Below are 18,761 nucleotides of genomic sequence, written 5' to 3' on the forward strand. Positions count from 1 at the left end.
AAGTTTATTTAAATACTTTGACAACCTCATCAACAGCGTACAGTTAGAAAACTTGTCCAAACATAGGATACCGGTCAAATTTACATAAAACTGACAAAAAAAAAAAAAAAACCCAACTAATTTACAAAGCCATGAAGAAAAGAACAAACCAACACTATCTTTCACACTGACAAGTGTTTTCATGGCCTGGTAGGAGGAAGCCAACTGTGAATCTTTAGTTTGAATCTTTACACAAATAAAAAAATAAGCCTCTCCCGTCTCTTCACACTGTTACCGGCTGCCTGCACTGGGGTGAGCGGTGACCACGTTGTTAACACATAAAAGGATGCAGTTCAACAATGACAAGTGAGAAAGTATATATACCAAAGTATAAAAAAATAAATTAAGACGATTGACATTTACACACAAGACGGTCCACGATCCTCACAGTTGTTGTACAATCCCCAAATGAGCCTGGCAACGACTCGCTGGACGAACAGACGGAGCACAAGCACCAGCTGTTGGTGGTCTAAGGTAGAATCTATGACCTCATCCCCACAAAGCGTGCACATCTTCTACTGAAGCATGTCCAGTCTGTGTTGGACAGTGTTTAGATGTAGTTTTATTCCAAGCTCAGGCCAGTAGAGGGAGCACCTACACAGATCAATGCCAGACATTTCATTTTAGGTCCAACTGTAGTTAATGACTGTCGCACTGCCACCGACCACCACAGCCCTGAAGACTAATGCTGTGAGGCTGCAGATGTTTCCACTCTCTGCAAGGTGCAGCGATGCTCTGTAGGATTTCCAAACAAAAAGTAACTACAAGCTAAAATCAAGATGATTATTTTGAATCACTGGATCAAAGTGTCCTGTTCTGATCAAGGTGAGAAAATGGAGATGATGAGTGTTAACTGAATAATTACAGGTCAAACCTTCAGGCAACATATTAAAAAGTCATTTTAACTGTCCCTGCAACAACGCTGAAGTTATGGCTAACCATCAGCTAGATAAAATGTGCCACTGGAGAGGAGCAAGGCGAGTCTGAGCAGCAAATTCTCTTTCCCGTCTCTTCTGACAGTGCTGTTATCAAGTCTGTGTTTTCACAGACAATGTGTTCACTTTAAAGCCTTTTCTCCTTTTAGCAACGGACTGCTAAAAGACCGTCTTCAGTACACGGGAGGAAACGAACAACGGTGGTGTAGTGGTTAGAGAGGCAACACTGACAGTCACACATCACCTGCTCTGTTATAGGAGGCGACGTTTGACTCCTCCAAATACCTGGAGGAGCTACAGCCCAAGAAATATTCATACAGCCCTCAGAGGAAACTGACAGTGCAAAGAAGTAGAAAAATAAATCAAGCAGAACACAGATTTAAGGTATGTGCATTTGTCTCTGCAGAAAGTGTGGCATGCTGGGTCATGAGTTTTACAAATGTAAACAGTGAAGGAACCAGAGGACAGAGAAGGGCAAAGCAGTGACATGGAGGTGATTACATTCTAACGGGCAACGGTGATAAAGCAGTCGCCTCATTCAAGCACAGAAAGGGCAAAAATAAATTATATTTGTGGGGAAAAAAAAAGATTTAAAAAGTAACCTTGCTTTCATCTGATGCCAAATCTGAACAACACATCAGTTTAAAAATGAAATTCACAAAATACTGAGCTGAAAGCAAAAGATAACAAGATGTGAGGTTAAAATGCTCGTTCAAAATAAATGTGGTTTTGCTGCCATTGAGATGAAGAGAATACATTTATACATCAATAGGTTTGCTTAAAATATAGATTTAAATTTAAACCCTTCCCTCAACCCACGAGTCTTTTATAGAATCTGCAACACTGTGGCAAAGGGTGTGTGTGTGTGTGTGTGTTCGAAACTTGTTGTGTGACATCAGTTTGTTCACAAAAGTTGGTCTTCTCCAGTCTTACAGGCAGTCGCCTCAGTGCGCTTTTCTCTCTCCTTTTCACTGATCAGTGTCCAAAACAAGCCGATGGCTGACCACATGGTGAGGTTCCAGTGGCGGGGGGGCTGGCAGAAGGGCGAAGCCGTGGGGTCAAAGCCTTTGAAAACGTCCTTCAGCGAGCCGTTGTCCTGCTCTGTGGGCGCCTGCTCGGGCTGCACTGGGCTGCTTCCTCCAAAGGGGCTACTCGTGCCACCGGGCTTGGTCGCTTGCTTCACCACGCCAAATAGAGAGGACACTGGTAAGCTGTGGACACCTGCAGCGCCCTGGTCTGCAGCAGCTCCAGGAGCACTCAAACCTCCACTGGCAGCTGGCAGCCGACCCTCCCTGGACCACGGAGTTAGGCGAGGGAGCAGGCTTGGGTCGGGGCCTGTTATAGCTGTTGTATCGATCGGTCCCTTGTTCTCCACTTTTCTCTGGCTCTGGTTGGTCCAACGCAGACTTACGAACAAACAGGGGCTCCTTGGACTTTGGTTTACCTGTCGTGGGCTCACTGGGTTTGGACTCTGTGCTGACTGGGTTGGGGGAATTGCCACTGCTGGCACCAGGGCTGCCTGGTTTGTTAGTCCGAGGGTCATACAGACTGATGCTGCTCAGCACACTAGCGCCCCCTGGTGTCCCTGTCCCCACACCACGCCCTGCTCCACCTGAGGAGAGTATTCTTGGGTCGTAGGGGGCGATGGTAGGAGGGGGGGAACTTGATGTTGCTACTGGAGATGTAGAACGGACAGGAGGCGGCACGGGGTCTGATGGCTGCTTCAGTGCTGACTTCTGTGGCTGCAGACGAGGGTCTGTGGGGGCTTTGCGGGCTACACGGGGGTCAACAGGCTTTTCTGCAGGTGCAGGAGGCACAGCAGGAGGGGAACCCAGTAGAGACACAGAAGCAGCAGGGGTGGGTAAGAGAGGAGGGGAGGGTGTCTGGGAAGGGCTGGAGTTTACAGTCTTCAAGATACGAGACAGCAGCTCAAAGTCTGGGAGGGACGAGGTGGAGGAAGAGGGAGCGGGGGGGTCCACGGAAGGTGGAGGCTGCACCGGGGAAGGCTGTGAGTGAGGAAGTGATGTGTGGAGCTGCTGCTGGGCATGGGACAGACGTAGATCTAGGGAAGACACGGGAGGGATGCCTGGTGGCAGTGGAAGCAGGTCCTGTTTAGGGATGGGGAGTGGGAGGAGATCTTCCGGTGACCAGGTGATAGTTTTAGCAAAGGCTGGCATGTGAAGAACAATATCCTTCTTGATGTGGCTGAACTGCTGCAGCTGGGAGCGTGGATCTCTCAGAGCCATTCCCATGAGTGGATCCAGAGGAATCGGTACCGGCTTGTCCCGTATAACCCGCTCCGTCTCCTCTTCATCTGCTGCTGGTGCCATAAGAGGTGGGGGCTTGTAGACCAGTGGAGGTTCTGGTTTAGGAGCAGGAGGCAAGTGAGAGGTAGATCCAGCTGAGGCTGCAGCAGCTAACCGCGCTAACCTGGGGTCTGCAGGTGGTCCAGAGGAAGGTGGAGCACACATGGAGTGGGTGGAATCAGAGAGTTGTGCCATGTCTGAGGGGCGTGCCAGGCGGGGATCCCGAACCAAGCGGGGGTCAGCTGGGCGAGCTAGGGGGTTGCCAGGAGAAGCCTTCTGAAGTCGAGGATCGCTTGGGGGAGTGTCCGGTTTTTGAGGAGCCTGGGTCTGCTGACGGAGCGTCTTCAAGATGGAGGTTACACTACCACCGCCATCCTCATCCTCACTGGAGTACCAGTTCCCTGAGTCACCTGGAAAGGACAGATGTGTTAACCTCAGAGTTTGTAGGAAACAGATTTGTAAGCATTAACCCTGAGGGAAACCGGTTTCTGTTGGGAAGGTGAGAAGCTCGGTGCAGTGTAAAACGTCTGCATGCTCTCACTGTCACACTGTACAAACGTCTAGCAGACATGGTAGTGGTTCATTTATTTTGCTGGGGGCCCTTTAGGAAGATTAAAGATTCATATGGTTTATTTTGCTGACATTACTAATAGGCCACTTAATATGAACAGGAACCTTGAAGAACACTGAAGACTGTATAAACCGAAGGAAGGAGAAACAAACGGCAAAAGAAAGGATGTGTAGGACAGATGACCAAACGCCTTTCCTCTACCTTCAGTGTCTCGACTTTTCTGTGCTCCGCCCTCAGCCATCCTGCGAGCTCGTTCCTCCTCCTCCTGCTGCTTCTGTTGGATCCTCATGAACAGGACACGTTGTGCTGGAGGCAGGAAGTCGGGCACCGAAAGCCCTCCCTGATTGGCTGACGCTCCATTACCAGAGCCTTCTTGACCACCTGACTGATTACCAAAGTTCTCTGCACCTCCTTTCTCATCCATGCCAGAAAAACCCTGATAGTTGTCACCTAAGAGGGAGCAGCAGGTGCACCCATTAGTACAAAAACAGTAACTCTGCAAAGCATCGTGTTCTACTCAGCTGGTGAAATGGTATTTTTAATTATTCTGTTTGATTCCTGAAGTTCACGCTCACCTTCTTGCACCACCCCCTCCATTGTCATATCCTCCTGCTGACTGAAGAAGTTATTGAAGAAGTTTCCTCCAGCCTGAGGAGGACCTGGAGGCATAGCGCCTCCATGTGGAGGGCCATTGGCAGGCGCAAATCCTCCCATCATGGGTGGTCCACTGGGGCCCATGCTGGGGGGGCCCTGGTTCATTCCAAGGCTGTGGCCCATGTTCTGCATGTCAGGGGACATCATGCCTGGAGGTCCAGGGAAGCAGGGAGGGGGGGCACCAGGGGCCCCTTGGGGTCCAGGTGCTGCAGACTGGCCCTGGTTGCCACTGGGAGTCTGGCTCCTGATAGAAGAGGGAGAGTAGGAGTGAGCGTTCGCAGATCGGCTCTCAAAGGGACTTCACAGGAGGAGTCGGACACAGTTACATTTGTTTATTGTTCACATTTAGAGAAGGTATTAAACAATGAGTCTGAGTCTCCCTGTTACTGTGTCTCTGTACATGTGGCGCCATCTGTAGGACCAACTGACTGGTGGCCTAACCCCATCTAACATCATCTAACATGGATGTCTTAAGGGTTTGCACCATCACCTTACAAAACTGAGAAGTTCTGTTTGTGTGTTAAATATTTATGTTTACAGAGCTTTGACTTTAGTAGTTTTTAGTTAGTTAGTTAGTTAGTTAGTTAGTTAGTTGTTGGTTCCATTAGGGTGGCACAGCGGCCCCAAGTTGCCCATAGGAGTAAGTGTGTGTGGTTGCTGGTCTACATGTCAGCCCTGAGACAGACTGGCGACCTGTCCAAGGTGGACCCTGGCTCTATCCCCCTTGCGACCCTATTCAGGATTAGGCGGTGTAGATAATAGATGTTCCATTAAAAGGAACACTCCACTGAAAGCCACTGCCTGCAGGCATCTACCTGCCAGGGAATCCATTTTAACCTGAGCCGTCATTCTTGGGAAAGGAGCAACCCAAAAATGTTCCAAACATAGAATCCCTGGAACTATACATTTAATAATCTACAAACTTAGACCTCACTCTAGATGAGATAACCAGCTCCACTTTCTACCAATGTGAACGTGAGAAGACTCTTTTAACTGTTTTTCCTCCAATCTCTTACCTGACTGCCAGTTTCTGAGCCAGCTGTCCTGTTGGCTGAACTTTAATCTCAAACAACGAGGGGATCTTCTTCCCTGCGCCGCCACCACCACCACCGGGAGGTGGGGGGCCCATGTGGGGAGGAGGGCCGCTAGGGTTAGGGGGCCCACCTTGGAATGGAGCTCCATCAGGGCCATGGACAGGGGGGCCACCACAGGGGTTAGGCACAGGAACAGGCCCTGGACCTGTGGGACCTTTGCTGGCAATGGGCCCCTGGTTAGGTCCCGGAAGACTCCCAAAGTCACTTGCCACAGGCCTGCCAAAATCCCCAGCCCCTGTGTTACTGTCTAAAGGAACAGGCCGAGGAGGGGTGGGCAGAAGGCCAACTCCAGGAGGAGGTTTGGGGAGAGGGTTGATCCCCTGCTTCTTTAGCTCTTCCACCTCCTTCTCATCCTCAGCTCCGGCTTCTGCATCCTCTGCCAGCATCTGGAACATGAGTCACAATAATGTTTTCTAAAGAGACTTTTCTGTTCATGAACTTAACAAACTTCAAATGCTGTATTTTGTTGTTTTACTTTTTTTTTTTCAAGGTTTGACAATATGTATATTCAACTCTTAGAATATTTTTTGGACCCATTAACTGTCACTAGACTTCACATAACATGGCTAAGTGAATCTGCAATATGGTCACAGGATCATACCTTGTTGAGCAGCTCCTGAGTGTCATCATTGAGGGTTTCATGGGAGAACATGCACTCGTCACCATTGACACAGTTACCAGTGGTGTGGAACAGCTTACAGGGGAATTCGCGTAGCATGGGAGTCAAGGGGAAACACTCGCAAAAAGATGAACAGAAACCTACTGTAGTCTCAGCTGAGTGGAATTTGGCCTTTCTAACATTACAGCGGTAAAGACTGTCAGCTTTACTGTTTAATTATCTCCATTCAAAGACAGTTTTCATTTGACTGAATGAACAGGGACCCATCAGTATACCCAGACATCTCTTGGTGTCCCCCTGTGTGGTCAGTGGTGAAGGATATCATGCATGTAAGGACAGTGGTTGGCCCGGGCGCAGAACCCAGTAATGTAGAACTTGCACAGCTCCTTCTTCTTGGGCAGCTCAATGTCATGGCTGAAGTTGCAGTGATCCCCCTGGTGGTTAGAAAAGGCCAAACTGAAATCTGCTCACTACTGACAAGCTTACTGTACGTACAGGTAAACCAGGACGGTCCAAATGAACAGTGTGTCAAATACTTTCCTCAGTGTTTTTAATGTTTTGTTGCTGGTTATTAAATATAGCATGGTGCTCCAAGTGTTTTGATCAGCCTCCACTCGTTCATAATCTCTGTATCTTGCTAGATTTTCACATTTAGAATTATTTGTGTTTAATCATATATTAGACCATGCTATTCCTGAGGCATCTGGCCTTACAGCTCATGTAATATAGTCACTAAAACTGGATTAAAATGACTTCACAATCCAGCCTTTTGGGGAAATGTATACTGCATTTGAGGAAATAAAACGTGCTAAATTATGAAAAAGTATAGGTGCTAACTGAAATGTGAAAACATTATTCGAATTAATAAATAAGTAGCCAGTTAAAAAAAACAACTTCCTGTCAGTCCAAACTGTGACTCTGTCAAGATCCATGTTTCAGACCTAAACAACAGACACCGCGCCTCCTCACCCAGGTGCATCTGCCCTCGATGTAGTACTTGCAGATAGCCTTTCCTTTCCTGTCCTGGTGCTTGTCGTTCTGATTCCTCCTCCCTAGCCCTGGTCCATCCCCTCCAGCTCCATCCTAAAGACACACACAAACCAACACATGCACAGTTACCATACTCTGGATTATCCCACGTGTTTCCATTTCATTATCAGGACACTCTAGACTGTGAACAATTACACAAGCCTTACCCCGTTGTCTATGTCTCCATTGTTGTCGTCATCGTTTCCCATGTCACCTCTTCCTCGCCCTCTGTTTCGGCCCCTTCCTCCTCTGATCATACCTCGTCCTCCTTTACCTCTGCCTCGCCCACGCCCTCCTTTACCTCCTGGTTCAGAAATTAAGGACAGAGTGGCTGAACTTCTAAAACCAGTCAGCAATTAACAATGACTCACCTTGTGCCTTATCTAAAAGAGGAGTGACCAGATGAGATGATAAAACACACACCTGGACAACTACCTGAGGTCCAAACTTACCTCTTCCTCTGTCTTTGGACTTTTTGTACTGGTTCAGTTCTTTTGAGTAGTCATCAAAGTCATCATCACCCATGTTGTCATAGTCATCATCTCCATACTGTAAGAACAGATTTAAGAATGTCACCTATCCTGACACAATGTGCAACCTCTGCATCTACTGAGAACTATGAATTTAATGCTGTTCATTTCTTCAATTCCAAGAATTTGCTGAGCAAGATGGAAGTTTGTGGTCACACAGTCGGGTGTAGAAAACCTGGAAAAGCTGTTAATTATTATTAATGAATTGTGTAAAGTAATAATTTGAAATCTTAGTTTGGTCTGTTTTGGAAAATGAAAACTGCAACAGTACTAGGGGACAAACAAAGAGTATTTTTCCATTAATAGGAAAAGAACTGCTTCCTATGAAAACCACCAGCGGCTTTGACTGCTAAGTGCTGAACACCGAGTGCTGCTATCAGTTTACTAAATACTTCCCCGTTAGATATACTGTACTTAAACAACTGTGCAAATACACTAAATCCAGCAAACAAAAGAGAACAACAACTTGTTCCCTGGAGTTCGACCAAAGCAAATACACAACAGGCTTCATCCTGAGTTCTAAACTTCACCTCCATTTCGTCTCCATAGCCGTCTCCATCGTCGTTGTCTCCTCCCATCTTTCCTCCTCCGCCTCTCCCTCCTCTTCCTCTGCCTCCTCTTCCCCTTCTCCCTCCCCTCATCCCTCCACGGCCTCTTTGGTTCTTCATACGACCTCTTCCTCCTACAGGGACAGAGATGAAGAGAGGAATGACACGAGAGTAAGCGACAGAGACCGTCAGCAGCTTATCTATGGAATGTGGATTGATAAGAAACTTTTACAAATGAGCTCCATTGTCTGACAAACACTGTGCAAATCAAATTGTGTCACAAGTAAAACAGCCAAGATGTGTTCGTAACACCTGGCCTTAGCTCTGCTGTTTGGTGAATTCCAGTTTAGGCGTTTATCCACAAAGTTGCACCTAAATTAGAGCTGGATCAAATCTCAGCTGGTTACATATTTTACATACACGAGAATATGTAGTGTTACAACTCAGCTTTTCACTCTCAGCAGTTTCACCCAAGCTGCCGTGGACCCACCTCGCCCACCACGGCCGCCCCCTCCCTCCTTGGCCTTGCGATACTGGTTGAGCTCCTTGGTGAAGTCATCGTAGTCTTCATCCCCCACATCCTCGTCTTCCTCTCCATCAAAGTTGTCATCATCATACTCATCGTAGCCTCCGTAGCCCTGCTTGTCCATCTTCATGTAGCCGCCCTTCTTTGAGCTGCTGTAGCCCCCGCGTGACTAGCGATGAGCAAACATACATAAAACACTAAATCAGTGATGCTGAACACTGACAAATCAGGAAACCTAAAATAGGTCACTAAAAGGTCATCAAGAGCTTAAAACTGTGGAAGAACGTTGCTCTTCATACTTACAGGCAGGGGGTACTGAGGACTGTACTCTCTGTACTTCCTCTTCTCACTGGGACTGTAGTCCGAGTCATCACTGTAGTCTGAGTAGTCGTCATCAGAAGATGCATGACGCTGGGAGAAAGAGAAACACCAGACAGATAAAGCCAGAGGTGTGCAGGTAACTCTACACGTCTTTTCAGTTGCGTAGCTGCCAACACTCTTACTTTGTGTTTGGATCTGCGCTTCTTCTTGGACCTCCTCTTCTCCCTTTCTCGCTCCCTCTCTTTCTTTCTCTTCCTCTTGCGACGGTGGGATCTCTCATCATCTGACTCGCTGCTGGCGTGGTGCTCCCGACTTCGCCGAGGCCTCTCACCAACACCTTCCCCTGCCGCTTCACCTCCTCCATCTGCTTCATCGGCCACATCTCCGCCACCGCCTCCTGCTGTTGACGCACCTCCACCCATGTCCTCCCCCTCTATTTCTCCCCCATCATCTTCCAGCTCACCCTCCTCCAGCTCTCCATCCTCTGGTCTGTATATGGAAACAAACACTTGAAGGTTACATATTTCATCTGTGGCTTTGATTCAAAAAGCATCCGCTGCTATTCACTGTGAATGAGACCTAGATCTGGAGCCACCTACGGGGGAACACTAAGAAAAGCTGGACTTTCTGAATTCCAGCAGAAACACAGAGTTGCTTACTATGTGAAATAATAGCTCATCACTTTAATAGTAAAACTTTTATTAATAAATCGGTTAATGTCAGTAAAATAACTTATGGCCTTGGACCCACTTAGAAATCTTTGGCTCTTGTCCTTGTAGCTCTGGTTGCTTTCTGTCATTCTCTGTTGGCCTCTGTACTGACGACACCAACAACCGGTGACTCACGTCAGGCTGACATGACATGAAGGACTGTATTTTAGTGTGTGCAGTGACTCTGGAGAGCACCTGGATTTCTCACAGATGTCTGCCTGTTTAAAGTACAGGTGAACAGAATTTGTACAGATGCTACTACTTTCCATATGCATCACCTTAAAAGTGCACACAGTGAAGGGGTGTCACCTAAAACTGAGTCAAAACTGTCCTGCTAACACAAAAAGCTCCACAACTGTGATCATACTGTGTTTTAAACTTTGAGCCTTGAAATCAGGTCTACACCAGAGTCGTGTGTAATGTTGAGCTCCAGTTTAAATCGGTGAGAAGCAGGTGGACACATTGGAGGGAGAACAAGGTTTTAAAAAGCAATGACAAATGTTCAGTTTAGCCTAGAGAAAGGTCATATATCCAGTTAGGGGAAAAGGCTGCTATTCATCCAAATTTGACAAAACTATTATCATTAATATCAGGATGTGATGTATTTTCCTTCCTACTATGGCACAGTTTTACCCAGGAACTAAACTACAACCAACTACTGAGTGTACATAGAGAGTGGACACTGCAGCTATCGCTGGCAAAGACGTGGTATGATTCATAACGCATTCATAACATTTTAATAACAGTGGCAAGACAAAGTATCAATCACTCCCTGTTTGAGTTAACTAGGTCCTGGGTCTCCCACACCCATACTCAAAGAGGACTGGCCCAGGGCCAGACTAACACTATCAGGCTTCCACTTACTGACATGACTAGAGCTTTACAATATCTGACTACTCAAAAACTAATTTTGTCCTACATGGAGCACACAGTGAACTGAGACAGAGCAGGTGGTGGGAACACTCAACCTCTGAGACAAAACCTCAGCTGCACTGAGTGTGTGTGGGCGCTACACCGCACCACATCCTTAGAATACCAGCATGAACCCCTCTGTGACAAACACATTGTTCATCTGCAGAGCCCAACAGCTATGACTAATTCAGATGCAAAGCTACAAATGAATGTGAGTCAGGCAAAAAAACAATTCCAAGTACACAACACTGTATTTTGCAAACTCATCATTCTGTGTATGTTTGGAAATCCTACCTAATGTTAACCCATAAAATTATTTTAAGGCCATTGCTGTGACTCAAACTATCAGGATCCTGCTTCAAGAAATAAGTTCCCTGCATGACTTTAAGTCCCGAGAAGATCTTTTTTTCACCTGTCCTTGTGCCACATTTGGAGTTCTGGGTTTCATGAAGCAAAATTATCCAGACTCTTTAGGAAGCTTTTCTTCCATTCAGGTTCCTGCTATAAAGCCTGAACTTGCTCCATAGCATAATCCATAGCAAACAACCAAATCCATCTGCATAACTGGGCTCATCTGGTGTTCCTCTGGAGCAAAAGCCAGAATGAAACTCCCTGAAAATAGTTTCTCAGTTACTTTCACAATCTTTCCTCTGTCATTCTATGCAAAGCAGCTAAAAAATATGATTACATACAGATTGTGCAATGTTTTCAGCCAATATTGGTTTAACAGCCCTATTGTATTTCTCCTCAAAACTATTTAACTGTGTCAACTTTTAATCTCCCCTCCCAGAATATGCTGCTAACAGGTTCTGTGTCCTGCACCCCCTATCAGCTCCAAATGCAAAGACCACAAACTCATCAGCCTAACAGCCAAGTCACTCCTCTGTCTCACTACTGGCATGTGATACAAGCTGGCTCCTTAATCAAACCCTGTCAAACCCACAAGGACAACTCTCCTGGCACAGAGGAGGCCTCTCTATCATAGCACAAGGATTTGGCTGTGGTATGGCAGCAGGTTGTTGTGAATAGGGAGTGAATGGGATTCACTTAGGGCAGAAGCTGATGGCCTGTCTGGTCTCTTATGGCACTATACACACACAACCTGCTGCCAACTACATGCCAGGTTGGAGAAACACTTAAAATTCAAACTCCATCCAGACTTCTCTATACACAGCCAACAACAATAACAGATCAGGTCAGTGTAAATTTGAGATAATATAGTTTGTGTAGCAACACAAACTTCAGCTAAGCAGACCTGGGGAGAGGAAAATATATTTACATTATGAGTTACTGAGACTCTACACAGGTACCAAGTGTTGATGGCTGTGAAGTCCAGGTCTGTGCCGTCTCCTGTCATCCATGTAAACTATGCCAACATGTTCTCAGGTATGTCAATTACTAATATAACCAACAATAAAATCTATCAACACACCCTACTAACAAACAATTGTGAAATGTTCTGAAAGCTCAACAGAGCACAAGAATGATCCTGTGTAATACCAATGACTGAATCAAAGGTTTACCATGCATTATGGTACATTATTAGCTCAGTGGATGAGTCCTTCCCTTAATTATATAAAGCAAAGGGCCATGATTAAAATGGGGAATACTTACTGTGACAGGCTTTCTTCACATTTTGCACTCAAAACACTGAAAAAGCTTTCGCCTGACCTTTTAGGGACACTAGTGGGGTTTGTGGGGCTTTGAAATGGGGCCAACTGGGAAACACACAGCAAACTGCCAACTGGGCACAGTGGAAAAAGGGAACTTTTGTGTTTGAATTGAAACACTTCTGTGATGCTTTGCAGACGTTTTATACATTCCTGGGGACTTTTGTGGATATTTGGGACGAGTCACTGTGGGCACGACTGTGAAGAAAAGTGTTAGACAAATAAACGTAACTTTTTTTAAAGTTAGCTACTGTGACAGGCTACATAACTTATTAGTCTGTGCCTTTCACCAACAAAAAAAGTATATTTTGAAGATAGGTAGGTAAACCTTTAAGACTTGATGGAAAGAAACCCCGTTGTTTTATTAGCTCAAGTTCTCACGAGTGGTATTTGGGCAACGTTAAAGACAACGAACAGAATTCAAGTGCGTAGAGACATGTTGCTTCGCATTGGCAATACACATAGGCCAACAGAACGGATTATGAGATAATTCAATAGCAACATATTGATCATATAACAATCACCACGCTGCTCTGGCGATGTTTGTTAGCGCTATATTTAATTCAACAGCGCAGCGATGGGAAATGCCAATGAATAACATCATCGTTAACAAAAGCCATTAGCAGTTAGCTTAGCCTCGCTCTTGCCAAATGTCATTGCTAGCATTAGCTAACAAGCTAGGGTAGGCCCGCCATTAAGCGAAAGAGAGTCGTTTGGAATTTTTGCACCTGCAGCGTTACAGTAATTGTCACCGCACATTCTTATTTAAATTACCGTTAACTAATTAGTTGGTTAATAGTTCTTAACAATGGTCTAGTAATTAACCGATGCTTTATAATCGCTGAAAGTTTAGAGTATGGCGGTGAAAGTATGATCAGCTGTTTCGACCTCGTCTTTTTTTCTTCAGACAAGATGGCTTGAGTCGATTGATCGTTGATTGTGGTAACGTAATAAAATACAGGGAATAACGGTTATCCCAGGTGCTATTTGGACTCCCAGTTGGCGTTGTCGTGTCGACATGGCGTTCTTTACCTCTGTACTCGTTTCCAGAAAAGGCGAGTTTAATCCCTCTGACAAAAAAAAGAAAAAGAAACCCCGGGCTTTTTGTGTAAAAGCACAGGACAAATAAATAATTTCATTTAAATATGATTGTAGAATTACTCGACCTTTCGTCAGTCAGGAGACTGTTGTGTTCGTGGTTGGTAGTTGGGGAGTTTGGATGGACAGTCATGCTTTCCACAGCCATTTCCTCTAGCTACATTGAGGTGCAAAAAATTACAACTCGAAACTGGAATCTACTGGCTTATGCGTCACTTCACTAGGATCTACTTGTTTTTGATTTTAGGAAGAGTTTCAGTTCATAGTAGGCAATTCTCCACTACAGTTGTAAGAGAAATATGATGAAAGTGAGTCCTGACGTTCTCCGTCCTACTGTAGCGATGTGAAATGACGACTGATGAACCTAAAATGGCCGACCTTCTTCTCCAAAGAGAAAGGGGCAGGTTTCTCCATCGATGGCGTCATGACGAACAAAGTAACTCTGCGCATCTCGCGGAAATTACCGAATTGGAAACTACCAGAGTAAAATTGGCCCCCAAGTTTGACTCGCAGGTGAATTTGCAGAGAAACTAATTAGTGCATCGTGTTTAAATAATTACAATTTGACGGGGTGTGAACTAACTAATTTGAATAAGATGACAACTGTACATAAACATAGCCGTGAATGAGCAAGTTTAGCAGGGCTAAGCAGAGTTGTCAGATTAGTCATCCCAGCCTAACTGCCCTGCTGTAAGGACAATGCTGAACCACAAGCTATACATATACTCTGCTTCTCTGGAACCAGATATAATGCCTCTGTCCAACTAGTACTAACACGGGGCTAGTTCTTAAAATGCCTGACTGCCCATTTAGCTGTCTTTATTACAAAAGCAATTCAAGGAACATAACAAGCAGAACATTTTTAAAAACAGCTGTGAAATTGTTCGTAAAAGACTATACCCAGGGAAAAATGTGCCCAGATTCATCCTTTACGCCAAATGAGGTCCCCCTAAGTTAAGTGATAAAAGTGTATAAATATATAAAGCTATGCGATTTAAAGGTAAATTGCAGGGCTTATTGGCCGATGCATACATTCACAGCTAGCAACAGTGTCGCCTGTTATTTGTTTATAGCTATTTTTAAGATTAAAATTACTGTTACAAGCAACCATAATCTTTAAAACTATAAGGCTATATTTTAAAATCATGTAGAAACAATTTCAGCACATCAATTGGGAATTCAGAATAGATATCCTCAAAAATTAATAGCAAATATATTGTTAAAAAAGGACAGACAAAGAAAAAAAACACCAATTCTTTCGTTCTGAAGACGTCATCATTCAGCGCCCATTCCGCTGCACTGTCGCTGCATTTGAATCATCCATATCTGTAGTTCTACAAAATACTATTTTACCACGAAACTTTTCCTTTAAAGTGAACCGAAATTATCGATATGATTGAGAAGGAGGACCCGGTCATCAGCGAGGAGGAGGCTGCACAGTACGACCGCCAGATCCGACTGTGGGGGCTGGATGCTCAGAAGAGGTCAGCTAGCTCACCGGTCGGCTAATCGATGCAGCACACGCTTTATGTTGTTGCATCGGGTTTGACCAAAGTGTTTGATTCAACGTGCTTTTTGGATTTAAAACAGATGGTATTGAGTAATTGTTGGAGTAGGCATTATGGGGAGTATTCTTTGAGCTGCTCGATACCAATATTTATGTAGGTCAGGATTTTTACTTAGTTAATACAGATGTGTTGTGGTAGGTATGATAACAACCTGAAAGAGAGAGGCCGGTGATCGTCCCAAAGGATTTGAATTCCCCCCTAACCACATGATAAGTTGCAAGCAAAGTAACAGACTAGTTTCTTTAATGCACATGTTACGTGCTTGTAAAGTGAAAGGTTACAGGACATTTTAGACAAAAAAGAACTTGTAAACACTAGATGCAAATGAGAAAATTCACTTTAATTTTATTCATATTCTGTTGTTGCTCGTATTTGTTTTTTTTTAAATCTTCTTGTATGTTTTATGTATGAATGTTATGTTTTTAATAAGACTTGCAGTTCATCTGTTACAAACACAACCTGTGAACTCATGGAGCACAAGCTCATTTTCAAAGCATGCAGTATGCAATAATCAAACGGATTTTCATTAGCATGACAGTTTGTCTGCATGTGTGTGCATCCCCCCCACAGGCTGCGAGGGTCCCGTGTGCTCCTGGCTGGTTTAGGTGGTTTGGGGGCTGAAGTGGCCAAGAACTTAATCTTGGCTGGAGTTAAAGGAATCACTTTGCTGGATCATGACCAGGTACACATGCTCACACAGTATGCACACAACGGCGTGTTAAGGTGCTCCCTTTCCTTGTCCTCAGGTTTTATTTACATTAGTAGAGGATGTACCAGAGTCAAATTCCTCGTGTGTCCGACACACCTGGCCAATAAAGCAGATTCTGACTTGCAGCACGATGGCACAGTGGTTAGCGCCGTTGCCTCACAGCGAGAAGGTTCCGGGTTCGGGCCCCACCTGGGACCTTTCTGTGTGGAGTTTGCATGTTCTCCCCGTGCCTGCGTGGGTTCTCTCCGGGTACTCTGGCTTCCTTCCAAAGACATGCAGCTTTGGTTGATTGGCCTCTCTAAATTGCCCATAGGAGTGTGTGTGTGTGTGTGATTGTTCGTCTATGTATTAGCCCTGCGATGGACTGGCGACCTGTCCAGGGTGTATCCCGCCTTCGCCCGATTGCCGTCCCGGATTGGCTCCGACCGCCACCCCATTCAGGGATTAAGCGGTAGAAAATGAATGATTCTGACTTTTTATGCTTCAGTCTTTGCAGTACTATGTGTTTCCACTAGATGGTGCCTGTGACAAAGCAATACTCAAAAATCTATGTTTTTTTTTCACCGATACTAAAAGAAACCAGCCGTTTTACATTAAATTAAATATTCCCACAATAAAAGTTGTGGTAAAAATGTGGAAAAAAAGAGGATTTCAAGTGGAGGATGGTGTAAATTGTCTTCAGCTAAATCACATCAGACAGATTTTGTGTATATTGAGAGTAAGGGCCTTCAAGCACAGTCGTCACCCTGCGATGCATTTCTCGTTTGTGTACCCACTAGGTGTCAGAGGGGTCATGTCGAGCTCAGTTCCTGGTTCCAGTGACGGCGCAGGGTCAAAATCGGGCCCAGGCCTCTCTGGAGCGAGCGCAGAGCCTCAACCCGATGGTGGAGGTCCATGCTGACCCTGACAGAGCTGACAACAAACCAGATGACTTCTTTCTGCAGTTTGATGCGGTGAGTGAAAATTAAAATGTAATCACAAAAGTCAAACATATGTATTCAAATATGTCAAAATGTCAACAGATAAACGGAACATTTGAGAGCAAAGCTGAGTCACCTCACTTGTAAATACACCAGATCTGTCTTTTCTTGAAATTAAACATGAAAACGGGTTAAATTGAAAATGTATGCTAGTGATGGATCTCACCACGTCCACTTTTTCTAAAGCTGTCCAAATGTAGATCACATGATGTGGCTTTGTGGTCCAGTCCAGCTGCAGAAGAACTGACTGTTCGTACAGGAGCACTGTTTCCTCTGGGGTTCTTCAATCTCATGTGATCACCCAGTCTTGTTTCTCTCAGTCTCACCACCAGATGTTGCTTGTTGTCCATATCATGCGTGAAAGCTCTCCTTCTTTTGCTCTGTCGGGCTCCAGGACCAACACCTGCAATAAGTTGATTTATGTTAAGTGTACAGTAATGGCTTCATCATGCAGCTAATAGTAATGGATAGGGGGAGATCCAGGTCATACCATTTTTTGTTTTTACCCCAGTTGTGTGAGAATGAATACATATTCTCTGATCACATTTCATTTAAGGACATCTACACATCATCTTCCAGTATCCACAGACATTTATGTGAACAGGACTATGACCCTGAAGTAATTTAGCTTTAAATACAAGTCACACAACTGTACTTTTGTCCTTAGTCGTCGGGTCAAAAGTACAATGGTCATGGGTCGAAGTACCACCCAAATCCTAAGGTAAACACATGTTTCTGTTTGCAGATGTGTGTCAAGATTGTGAGGGGCATATAATCCTATAACCCAGTCTTGGCCAAGCCACACACAGTTAATATGACGATTGTGTAGACAAAATGTTTAGGCTACACAGCAGAAGTGACAAACAGCCCAAGTGCATTTTAAATAGTCAAGTCAAATATTCCATGTCTTCAGAATTCTAGTATCTAGCTAACGTTATCTGGTATCGATGCTGTCTTACAACAGCCCTCCTCTATGTGCATTAAGGTGTCCAGTCATGTAGTAGCCTAATGCGTTACACAGCCAAGCCCCGCTTTAACCTCCTCAGCTGTGGATCTTCATACCTCTGTTAGTGTTCCTCATCCTCACTCTGCATAATGTGTGGGCACAACACAGACCAGGAACCTTCGCCCAGGATCTCCCCTATATTTTATCTTTCAGTCAACTGTTGTGATATAGTTAGCCTGTTGATTACATAATGATGCCTTTTATGGTCCTGCAGCATTTACGACAATGTTCAGTGACTGGAGAATGTAACTAATTATACTTTGACTCATTTAAAAAGTTTTGGTTGCTTATTAAAACTTTGCATCCACATGACACAGAAAAGTCAGACATGCAAGATAAAAAAGAAACAAACATGGACACCTCGCAGCCGCTTAATGAAAGATAATATAACTAAATGTCATTTACGATGAGTAACTACAATAGAAGTAGAAGTATTTTGCATTTTTTGCATTGGTTCAAAACTGAAGTGAAACAATAACTATGAGGTTCAAGTGTCGGCTTTTGTCTTTCATTTTCTGATGTTTACATCCACAGTGGGTGAATGTTGTTGGAAATGTAACTGTGTCATTGTCTTGTTATACTGATCACAATCATGGCATTGTGTAAAAGGAAGGCTAGGATTTGTACACCGGTGACGCAGTGCAAATATAAACACCAAGTTTAAATTCAGCTGTGTCTTTCAGTATTCAGATCCTGTGTGTTGGAGCATAAAGCCAGCATGCTGACAAGATGTTCACTGCATCATAATTCAAATGGACCTTTCTGTTTGCATCACCTGAACCAGGTGAAACTGCAAATTAGCAAAATAATGTGATACTGTGTGACTCCAGGGTGAAGGTTTTCATTCCCTACAAAACAAATCTGAATTTCCACTTAATAAAACATGACATAATTAGTAAAATGTACCATAACAAATATGATAATGACGTATGGATT

The 18,761-nt window shown here is 44.6% G+C and overlaps 2 protein-coding genes across 8 annotated transcripts in view; one reads left to right on the forward strand and one right to left on the reverse strand.

Annotated features, from left to right (window-relative positions):
* zc3h4 (zinc finger CCCH-type containing 4) lies at positions 1-13,933 on the reverse strand. Of its 4 annotated transcripts, XM_020623214.1 has the most exons (15): positions 13,631-13,933; positions 9,355-9,661; positions 9,155-9,262; positions 8,774-9,020; positions 8,308-8,459; positions 7,700-7,796; positions 7,415-7,551; positions 7,188-7,301; positions 6,541-6,652; positions 6,201-6,310; positions 5,522-5,985; positions 4,427-4,749; positions 4,053-4,301; positions 2,298-3,690; positions 1-2,266 (listed from the first exon to the last, which is right to left on the reverse strand). In XM_020623214.1, the coding sequence occupies exons 1-15, from the start codon at positions 13,708-13,710 to the stop codon at positions 1,879-1,881; spliced, it is 4,281 nt and encodes a 1,426-aa protein (XP_020478870.1). In that variant the 5' UTR covers positions 13,711-13,933; the 3' UTR covers positions 1-1,878. The 4 variants fall into 4 exon arrangements, with proteins under 4 accessions (XP_020478870.1, XP_020478869.1, XP_020478867.1 ...); XM_020623213.1 differs by lacking the exon at positions 13,631-13,933 and adding an exon at positions 12,409-12,644 and having other exon boundaries at positions 1-3,690; XM_020623211.1 differs by having other exon boundaries at positions 2-3,690; positions 8,816-9,020; positions 13,631-13,926.
* sae1 (SUMO1 activating enzyme subunit 1) overlaps positions 12,644-18,761 on the forward strand; it is a 16,918-nt gene continuing 10,800 nt past the window's right edge. Inside the window, exons 1-4 of one of the 4 annotated variants that reach the window (XM_020623217.1) lie at positions 12,644-12,782; positions 14,937-15,046; positions 15,701-15,812; positions 16,619-16,792. In XM_020623217.1, the coding sequence (XP_020478873.1) occupies positions 14,955-15,046; positions 15,701-15,812; positions 16,619-16,792 (378 nt within the window). In that variant the 5' untranslated portion in view covers positions 12,644-12,782; positions 14,937-14,954. Of the gene's footprint in view, positions 12,783-12,805; positions 13,520-13,987; positions 14,076-14,936; positions 15,047-15,700; positions 15,813-16,618; positions 16,793-18,761 lie in introns of those variants that run through there. The other 3 variants (XM_020623215.1, XM_020623216.1, XM_020623218.1) reach the window with 3 other exon arrangements.

This window comes from Monopterus albus, unplaced genomic scaffold, assembly GCF_001952655.1.
Source record: "Monopterus albus unplaced genomic scaffold, M_albus_1.0 scaffold294.1, whole genome shotgun sequence".
Classification (NCBI taxonomy): Eukaryota; Metazoa; Chordata; class Actinopteri; order Synbranchiformes; family Synbranchidae; genus Monopterus; species Monopterus albus.

Coding starts and splice junctions, on each gene's coding strand:
- zc3h4 (XM_020623214.1), bottom strand. CDS start 13,710: ATGGCTGTGGAAAGCATGACTGTCCATCCAAACTCCCCAACTACCAAC. Junction 9,263..9,354: donor AGCGCAGATCCAAACACAAA/GTAAGAGTGTTG, acceptor TCTTTCTCCCAG/CGTCATGCATCTTCTGATGA. Junction 7,552..7,699: donor GTCCAAAGACAGAGGAAGAG/GTAAGTTTGGAC, acceptor TTTCTGAACCAG/GAGGTAAAGGAGGGCGTGGG.